At 44.0% G+C, this 10,658-nt stretch overlaps 2 protein-coding genes across 2 annotated transcripts in view; both read left to right on the top strand.

Moving 5' to 3' along the window:
- The first annotated feature begins 3,404 nt into the window (after positions 1–3,404).
- Positions 3,405–5,934, top strand: LOC134448061 (C-C chemokine receptor type 3-like). The gene is made up of 2 exons (XM_063197822.1): positions 3,405–3,881; positions 5,228–5,934. Exons 1-2 carry the CDS (start codon positions 3,405–3,407, stop codon positions 5,675–5,677), a joined length of 927 nt encoding a protein of 308 aa, XP_063053892.1. The 3' UTR covers positions 5,678–5,934.
- A 2,293-nt stretch (positions 5,935–8,227) lies between these two features.
- The window catches only part of mapk8ip2 (mitogen-activated protein kinase 8 interacting protein 2), a 73,308-nt gene continuing 70,877 nt past the window's right edge, over positions 8,228–10,658 (top strand). The window contains exon 1 of the mRNA XM_063196125.1: positions 8,228–8,292. Within this exon, the coding sequence (XP_063052195.1) occupies positions 8,228–8,292 (65 nt within the window). The remainder of the gene's footprint in view (positions 8,293–10,658) is intronic.

Here is a 10,658-nt window from a genome sequence, read left to right as displayed (position 1 = left end):
AGGCCTACTCCTACTTTATACACTTTTGCACTCGTGTGTTAATGAAAAACACACACAAACACGCGCACACACACACACACACACACACACACACACACACACACACACACACACACACACACACACACACACACACACACACACACACACACACACACATTTTAAGAAAAGCTTTAGGTAGAGACACTGGGGGATTGCTGAGTTAATGCAAGGTTGATCCCCATGGTGTAAACATCACATAGGCCTAAACATGACATGTATTTTGTTCTACATTTACGTTTAGGCTTTACATTTACATTGTGTTTTACAGTTAGGCCTATCTCTCTGTTCTTGGTGAACACTGCACCCCAGCTTTGGTCTTGCGTCTATGCTGTGCTCTATTGTGCAACTCTTTAGCACCATCTAGAGGAACAGAGGATAAAGAGGCCATGTCCTGAGTGAGCTGGATTTTGACTGTGTGTTAGCTCTGAATGATGCAGGTTCAGACAAACTGGATTGAGGAAGCAAAAGTCCTGCTAGATGTTTTTTTTCTGCCTGTGCTGCCTGTAGTGGCAGTTGTTTTGGGCTGCCAATAGGCTGCTGTTGGGGAGGCAACCATGCAAATCACCGTGGGGGCTACCAGTGTTGGGAAAGTCCCTTTTCTACAGGAACTAGTTGAGGTCTGTTCACACATTTCAGAATGATCTTGGTTGTTCATAGTTCATGATTGTTACTAGTTTATTCAATTTAAAAAATAAACTAGTTTATGGTTCTTTTTTGCCATACAAAGTAGTTCACTGTGATCAGATACAACACTGGGAGATACAACTTGTTTTGAACGCTCAAAAACTATGTAGGCCTGCCATGTTAGGCTAGCTTTGTTGGTTTGGTGCATTACAATGATGAGAAATGTTAACAGCTGCCCACTCTGTCATTCTAGATTCTAAATGAGATTATGAGAATCTGTGTCTCTTCCTCTCTGCTGACCCTGCCTTCTTATTTTCGGAGGCGTGTTGAAACACACACACACACTGTCTCTCACTCCCACTCCCTTCACACTAGGCTACTAAAACGCCACTTATCTCACACTACAAGGTATTTTCCGCTTCAGCAACACACTGGCTGATCCTTCATTGTCATCACTGGTATTATGGCTGTAAGTACACTTACAACTTACTTACTTTGTGTATTTACAAAAATAACTTGTTGAATTTAGAAGATGGTGAAATGCATTGATTTCAACTGATGGTGAAGTGATCTAATGTTGTGGAACACTGGGCATTTCTCAAAGTGAAGTGTCCTGGCCTTGCTAGGACCAGTAACAAAAAGTCAAAGAATGCGCGCACATCAGTGGCACAGGTGCTGGACCAAACACAAGATCGCTGAAAAGAAAATAAAGGTCCGCAACACTGTTAAATGCTGCCAAATATTTAATGGCACAATGTTTCGGACTAACCGTCCTTCATCACAGTGCACTGTGATGAAGGATGGTTAGTCCGAAGCGTCGTGCCATTAAATCTTTGGGAGCATTTAACAGTGTTGCGGACCTTTATTTTCTTTTTAGGACGAGTAACACCCATTTGCGCCCAGGGTATTCAATTATTAATTACATTTAGAACTAGTTATTGGATACTCTGTGGTGAAACCTGGGTGTTAAAATGGGTGTTACTCGTTCTAGCAAGGCTAGGACACTTCACATTGTGAATTACCCACTGTTAAACGTAGACACTAAGACAGTGAGGCTGGAGACAGGATGGGGAATTGAATGAGTAAAGCCACCCAAAGTTTGTCTGCCTAAAAACTAAAACTTCATTGTTTTCTCCACGAAGGCCGGACAACATGGAGGTGGGAGGCCAAGAGCTTAAGTGTAAAAAGTAAAGGCAGAAGTACATGTATGGTATAAGAACACTCGCACATGGCATTACATAGGTGTTACACCACTTATTCTACTGTACCTTATGTAGATAAGTGTTTCTTAACCGGTGGGTCGGAACCCAAAAGTGGGTCACGAAGGGTTGCGGGTGGGTCGCAGAGCTGTGGTGTAAAAATGTATTAAGTCTCCATTTTATTGCCAGTCACAACATTGAGACAAGATACAGTAATGAATAAATGCCTGTCCTGTCAAAGAGAGGGTGAAATATTGATAACTCTCCTCTACTACTGAGGCTACTAGTTGATAGACATGTTCTGTGTCAGCATAAAATGCAAATGCTGATGCAAATCACGCTGTGTATTATATGCAAAACATACTGTATGTTTGTGATAAAAAAAAAGGGTCACAACATAATGTCAGTGGAAAATTGTGGGTCCCATTATTACAGTTAAAGGGACACTGTGCAGGAAATGGACAAAAAAGGTACTGCAACTATGCTGCTCATTGAAACTGGGTTGCCTATTGCCAAATTTGATCTTTTCATGAAAGTTAACTAAGTAATAAACTAATATTTTCTAGTATGACCCAAGTACAGTCAGTTTTACAGCTAAAAATGGCTATTTCTGGACATTCAAAATGGCGGACCATGGAGAAGATCCCCCTTTTCATGTATGAAAAGTGCAATTTTTCCAGTCATAATGAACACTTTGAATTTGATGGTGGTGGTAAATATTCATGAAAAAGGCAACATTAGTGAATGGGCAGCATGGATTCTGGAAATAAACAACAAAAAATCTCACACAGTGTCCCTTTAAGAATCACTGACGTAGACTGTATTGTTACTGACATTAGCTATACAGTGCACTCAGCTCTGCTAAGATGATACCACATGTGTTATATATCTTTAAAATCATGACATTGCATACCAGGCTGAGGGTATAATTGCGGTTTAGGAAAAACACATTTTTACACTTGCATGTAATGTATAATTCTGTAATGCATACATTCACAAGTCAATCTCCAGATCCTGTGTTATCATCTGTGTGTGTGTGTGTGTGTGTGTGTGTGTGTGTGTGTGTGTGTGTGTGTGTGTGTGTGTGTGTGTGTGTGTGTGTGTGTGTGTGTGTGTGTATGTGTGTGTGTGTGTGTGTGTGTGTGTGTGTGTGTGTGTGTGTGTGTGTGTGTGCGTGCATTCGTATACAGTGGCAGGTGTGGTGTGTTCATTTTTACTTCTCCTTTTTGACTTCTACTTTTCTGTTGACATCTCCAGCCACATGCAACATGGGATCAAGGGAGGAAGATGTTTGACTTCCACACACAAGGAGATTTGATTTGAGCTTCATGCCTGTAGTATATGTGCTGTGTCAAAACAGCCTCTAATATTTATTATGCTTTTTTGCGCTCCACAGACTGCATAGACCACCACAGGTGTCCACCTGAAAAGATGAACAACAGCGAACAGTTTATTGCTACAATGTTTAATAATTATAATAGGCACAACATGACACCAGTATCGGCCAGTATAAAACCAGATAGCCTTGAGTTCTCAGAAATGTTTGCTAATACAACACTCAGCAACAGACCATATGAAAACGTGACAACAGTGTCAGCCTGTATAGTACCAGATCTCAGCTACGTCTACTACACTATCTTCACCCTGAGCATTCTGGGTAATGGCCTGCTGCTATTCGTGCTCATTAAGTTTGATCGTGGTGGATGGACGGTCAACAGTATCCTCATGTCCAACTTGTTGGGCTCCAACCTGGTCTTCACCATCACACTGCCTGCTTGGGCCTCCTACCTGCATACACAGTCGACCTTCAGCCCCACCCTGTGCAAGCTGGTTGACATGGCAACCTACATGGGGTTCCACAGCTCCATTCTCTTTTTGACTCTGTTGACCGTCCACCGTTACCTGGCTGTGGTCCATGCTGTGGCCATGCATAACCAACAGCGCAAGAACCGCTACGCTGTGGTGGCGACAGTTGTGGTGTGGCTCACCTGTGGGCTGGCAGGTGTGGTTTCCCAGGTAAAAAAAATATTTATTTTTGCACTTTCTATTTCTGACATACATATGGGCTAAACAGGGTATAGGCCTATATTTGGTGAATCAAAGTCAATTGAACTATTAGTGTGTTAGGCTAATTAACCGTTACTTAAAGGAATACGCCACCACCAGGTCAAATAGAGGGTCTCCCCACAGTCCTGAGTCTTAAATAGGTAGGTGAAAGTGTCTTCCTTCCTGGTCACCCAGGCATTGTCCACATATAGCCTATCAGCATTGTCTGACCATGGTTTCTCATCTCATAGTAGCTGCAGTCTGCCGATGCCACACTGCATATTCACATTGAGTACAAATGATGGTCCAAATCAACACAGAGGACTGCACTTGGTCATTTCAGTTTGGGAACTATTTTCTGGTGTGGTAAATCACAGCCGATGCATACATCACGGAACATATGAAAAGTCATTTTGAATCACTCACCCACCACTTCCCCCAACAAACTAGTGTGGCTATTAATTCTGTGTCGTTCTGTGTGTTTCTTTAGGCCTACTGGAAAATAGATCCCAAACCAAGTACATACAATTAATTCATACAATAAATAATACATAGAATACATAATGTATGAAGCATTGTATGTATTAATTACTAGATAAAAGTCCCAGGACACCTTTTCAGTCCAATCACATGCTCATAAGTACAGTAAATGATTGACATGTAATTTGAGGTTATTTGGAACATCATCTCCTCATAGCCTTTGTGTGGAGATGGGCTCTCCGGCAGGCCCATTTCCTCATAGCTAAAAAGACTCAACTACATCATAACATTGCTGTGGTATTACCGAGAGCCTCAAGTAACAGATTGAGACTTGGTCATTACAATTTTGAGGTTATAACATAGGCTCTGCCAAAAGGGATAAACACTAGGCAAAAAATGACTTGGACTGAATAAATATGGATCTCATAAACAGGTTCACAGGAGTAATTAATCTCGGTGAAATAGCAGCTGGAGTTTTTGGAACCTTAGTTCAAACACCTCCAAGCTCCAGATTTAAAGAGGACCATAGGCCAGCTTCTAAACTCCTTTGACCACTGGGACTCCTTTTCAATCTACTTGTAGCTCACATGAACATAATTCACATGTAATATGTTGTGATTTGGAAAACATCACCCCTTCTTAAACACTAGCTATACAATGCATTGCACTGAATAAAGGTTCCTCTCATAGTTCCTGTGTTTGTATATGTCAGAGCAATGTTTCAATGATGTATGTTTTCATGTGCAATGTAGCATAATTATGGCTATTGTCAATTAGTCATACATGATGATTTCAAATTGTAACTGATGACTCCCTCATGATCTCAAATATTCAAGGTGTTCAGGCACTGGCAGAACGGCTTGGTGTGTGTGGATGAACAAGATCCCTCTGGGAAGCCGTTTGGCATATACCTGCACTTCGTGACCTTCTTCTTAATCCCCCTGCTGGTGGTGGTGTACAGCTGCGTGCGCATCATCATAAACTTGGCATCTGCGCGGACCAGCCGCCGAGACAGTGCCCTGCTCAGCGTCTTCATCATCCTCCTCATCTTCTTCGCCTGCTGGACACCACATAGCATCATGAAGTTGGTGAGGCTAAACACGCCATTCGGCTGCAATGATGGAGCCATGGAGTATGCCTACTACATCACCAAAATGATCGCTTACCTCTACTTCGGCATCAATCCTGTTCTCTACGTCTTCCTCAAACGCAAGTTCAAGAACTATGTGTGTGGTCTTGTGTGCCATGTCTGTGTCTGCCATGAGTCGGTTGCAGGCCCATTGTAGTCCGCAGAGTGGGGAGAACCACGTAGCGCCTACAGTTGTGTCTAACTGCCGCACCTCCTTCACATTTATAAAGTCGAGAATAGGCTGAGTATGAATGGGCCAAGGAACCTGGTACGGTACATTCATCTCTCTAAAAACTACCAGAGCATTGAGAAATATAGAATGCAACAAGGCCTTGTCTATGCTTGCATTTTGTATTTTCCACTCCTTGCTGCCTGCCTACCTGCCTTGCTTGTTGGCCTCTGTGGATTATCTGATTCCTTGCACATGTCTGTATTTATGGTTTATCCTTCCATGTGCCTCAACTGTCTCTAAACCCTACTCATGTGTCTGATTGATGATATTCGTGTAGTGGTAAAGTAAAAAAAAAAGTAAAAAAAAACAACAACAAAAAACGGTTGTAAGCTTGTACAAATTCATGTGTGTTTCATTTTGTACATGAATAAATTAATGTTGGTCATTTAGTGTCACTAAAACAGACATTTTTACATGCATGCATTTCATTTTGTAATGAGTGTGGTGGGATTTATTTCCGATGGAATGTTAGCCCCATTGTGCTGCTTGCTGTCATCAGCACCATTGGGCATCCCAGTACATAAATGGTTATGTCATGTCTCACCTAATGCGACCATGAGTAATTCTTTACTTTCAGTTTGACCAAAATGTGATATTTGTCAAGGCTCTAAGAGGCTCAGCCTGTATCAATGATCTCTGTATACTATTGGTTTACGCTACAATCAATTAGCCTTCTATTTCTTCTGATTTAGTTTCCACTGGACGTGTGTGTGTGTGGGGGGGGGGGGGGGGCTGTCCAATCAATCACTGCACTATGGAACTCTCATGACCACTGGACATGTGTATTTTCTGCTTATCACAAGCAAAGACTGTGAGATGCCTGAGGTGGGCCAGTACTGTACTATTGGTGTGTGTGTGTGTGTTTTGTCCAGTACACTTGTACTTCTACTAGACAGTGACGGGTGAGAAATATCACCCCTATCATACTCACTACCTGCTTTATGATAATATGACTCATTGTCTTCATGCACAGGATCTACGTTCCACTTTGAATACTATTTATGTCTTATTTCTCTAACTTCTACACCACAATCTATATCATAGATGTATCTGTCAACACTAATTTCTGGTCATGTTTATCGTGTCTACCTCAACTCACAGAATATGTTTTTGCACAATTTCCTTTTTGTTTTCTCTGTAGTCTTTATTTTCCTCTCCATGACTATTACCTGTGTTACATTTGTCTTGGAATCTCCATGTGGGCATTATGTGTAGGCCTATTTATGTAAGATGCTTGACACCTTAATTCCCGGTTCAGCCAGATGCTATGGTGGTGGCACAACGTGTTCCTGGAGAGGGCCTGCCGGTCTATACAGAGTCTCAACGGCAGGGGGCGCGGCGGCGCTCCTTAAAGTCTCCCCGGGTGGGTTTCAGCACCAGCAGTGGTGAACAGCTCCTCCGCAGGATCCCACAGGTCGCCCCAGAGGAGAGGGGAGAGAAGACGGACCGCTGAACTCATGACACGCGGTGGCAATATGCTACACGCAGCTGCAGCTGCAGTGATTTCTTTCTACTGTACGGTACCAGACCAGCCCTATCTACCGCCTGCGGGCTTGACTAAGCCCTCGTCAGAACAATGACATCAGAACTGACAGATCACGAGGTGTAATCATCACCAGATGTGACATGAACAATATAATGAATTACAAACTAGCCAACGGATTTACTCAAGATGAGAACAGATCATTTTCAGCATTGGGTGAACAAAGAAAGTACAAGGATTGCTTTCTCTGCCCCATACATTTTTCAGACAATGAATATTGCACATGGTAGTCAGTCAAGCTTGCACTAATACATTTTGGGGAGGAAGTGAGGGGACTCTCTCCGCAGTGCTTTCACCTCCGCTTCGCTCTGTAGCTTCAGCTGAATATCCTCAGCATCGTGTTGCTGCCGCAGCCCTTATACGCAGCGTCCAAAGCGACTGACGCTCACAGTGTAAACGATCGAGCGCCCCTCCCTTCCCCGTTCCCTCCTTTCCACCAGAAAGCATCCACACTACGTCTGCTCTGCCGCCGCCTCCCTCCCAGCATCACTAGTCGCGTCGAGTTGCTGACATTTCAGAGTCGCCTGTATCCGCAGGTGAACGGCAGGGCGTTTGACTGCGCCTCTTTCCGAGAAGAAAGGCTCCCACTGACATTGGGCTCGTACTTGTTCTTTTCTAGCCATAATCGGTGTGTGTATGCGTGTGTGTGTCCTTTCGTGATTTTCCCTGACGACGTTGGGCTGCGTGGTTTGATTTGATGGTGCTGACTTTGCGAATCTGACTGAGCCAGGAGGTCGCGCGGCCGGATAGCATCTGCATTGTGGCGGCAGCGAGCTCGGGCGACTTTACGGACAAACGCACGCACTCACAAACGGCGCGCGGCCAGACACACACGGCTCTTTTTCGTCCGCAACCTTCACCACCGCCTGTGAATGGGCCTCGAGCTGACCGCATTTGCAGTCGCTTTTTAGAAGAGTCCTCTCTGGAAGAAGATGGCGGACCGGGCTGAGATGTTCTCGCTCTCCACCTTCCACTCACTCTCCCCTCCGGGCTGCAGGTAAGCACTGGACGAGTGTCATGGCGCTGTAGCAGAGCACTGGTCGAACTGGCGGAAGAGATAAGATGAGAAGGGCTCTCTTCATCCTCACTGACATGGTGGTTGGTTGTATTGTAGCATCTCAACATCTGTGCGCAGTGCTACTTTCTGTGACTGCGCTATGTACCCCGTGGCCTGTGATAGATCATACATGATGCTGCTGCTGTAGTGTTCAGTTTGTGTTGTGGTGGCTGGTCTACACCCGTTTAACACCCATAAGTGATAACATTAGTTGTTTTGATATTTCTGGGGTCGTATTGTAACAGATACGGTTTTTTTTTTTAAAATAACGGGTAACCAGCTTTCCCGAGCCCATCTTCTGGCTTGCCAGGCGCTCTCCCTGATTCAATTACCTCACTAGGCCCACGCCCTGTTGGCCAAACATGTCCTGTGGATGCTCGGCAAGCGGATGAATCACTGCAATCATACCGTGTATTAGCCAGAAAAGAGCAAACCAGTCGCATGAGAGGCTCTCTGACTAAGCTCTAACTAGATGGCGTTCTTCTGGAACGAAACTCACATTAGATTTACGTCTTCCAATGTGAGATCAACGGCTTCTCTCAAGGAGAGAGACATAAGTTGCCCATCACATCAAGTTACTAATACAGCATACCTGCAATATTTGTCTATTCAAACGTGTACGTTTAGTGTTTAGACTGTTATATCCAAGCCATTGCATCATGGCTGTTTCCTACACACGCCTCCTGAGACAACAATGATCGGCCATCTTTTCCAGTGTTATTGTTTTGATATCAGTCTGTATCAGCTTTCCTCAACGATTACAGTAAGTCCAATGCAAACGCAGGGACAATGCAGTGGGTCTGAAAAGAATGTGTGATTACAGCACCTTAGGACATTTATCTCGCTAGTTCTGGTATTACTCTCATGGCAGATAATTGGAAACCTGTGGCTGTGAAGGGAGTGCTTTGTGTGTCTGTTTCTGAAGGGCACTGAAAGCTTGTTGGAGTTTCCTCAGTGTAGTGTTTCTGAGTGTGTGCATTTTAAGTGTGTGCATCGATTATGTATTCTACCCCCCCCCCCCCTCTCTGAGGTATCTAGTGGATATTTGTGGATGCATTTGGATGTGCAGGCTGTCTGTCTGTAGCTATATGATACTGTATGTCCCTGACTGGTAGTGTCATCATTACTCACGGGTGGGGACATTAGTCTTCTCTTCTGATCTCATGTACACCATCCCCTCTCCTCAGACTCACTTAGTCAATTACATTACCCCCCCCCCCCCACACACACACACACACACACACACCACTTCTCTTCCTGACCTCCTCCCCTTGCCCTAATGATGGCGACCACCTCAACCGTCTGAGCTCCACTATCTGAGCTCTCCTTTCCCCATGTTCCCTCTCTGCGACCTTCATGGCTTATTGTGGGTCGTAGAAGCCCTTCACAAGACACATATCTCTGGTCATGTGACAGGACATCAAAGCTGGTAGTGAAAAAAACAACAACCTCCACTCACTCTCTCACTCGTCAATACTGTGGAGTCGATGAGGTGTGGTGTGGTGTGGAGGGGTGTGGGGAGGTGAGGTGGTCGCCACAGGCACCCCGACAGGCAGGAGGTGATGAAGAACTGAGCCCAAGGATGAGACTAATGAGCCACACAGTTTTGTGTTCACAGATGGCCGGAAGGTCCATCAAGTGAGATGAAGGGAAGTGCAAGCACATACAGTATTAGTCATATTGAAATGGCTGTTAATCATGTCTTTGTGTGGCACATTTGTATGTCATTCAGTTTAGGGTAGTCATTCAGGAGGTTAATCAGAGCTTTTTAGGCAGGTTTGCTTTATCCCTTTTATTTGTTACCAAAATATTGATGACCCAGTGTTAATCTGTTACTTTCAGATTATTGGCAGTAATTAATTAACAATTATGATAAATCAGTTTTTTCAGCAAATATGGAGTTACATCGCTGGATATCATCACATAGGATATTGCTGAACTTACTTTTAATGGTTTATATAAAGTGATCTGATTTGTAACACATTTTAAAATGAGAGTGAGAGTAAGAGAGGGGGCGGTACTCGCATGGATTGTATTGCACTTACACACTTATCCAAAGCAACATTATGTAGGTAAGATGTATTGGTTACAGTCCCTGGAGCTGTGTGGGCTTAAGTGCCTTGCTCAAGGACACTTCAGCCATGGATGAAGGTGCAGGGGAGACAACATCATTTCTGATAAGGGTGGGATTCAAGCCTACAACCTCCTGATTCCAAGGTCAATTCCATATAATCATTAGGCTATGGCAGCCCTGGATGGGTGCTCATGAAGTATTTACTTAAAGAAATGAAAAATAAAATGAGGGA

Source organism: Engraulis encrasicolus, chromosome 4 (assembly GCF_034702125.1).
Source record: "Engraulis encrasicolus isolate BLACKSEA-1 chromosome 4, IST_EnEncr_1.0, whole genome shotgun sequence".
Classification (NCBI taxonomy): domain Eukaryota; kingdom Metazoa; phylum Chordata; class Actinopteri; order Clupeiformes; family Engraulidae; genus Engraulis; species Engraulis encrasicolus.
The sequence above is the reverse complement of the archived record's forward strand: the minus strand, read 5'-3'. Positions and strand labels throughout refer to the sequence as shown.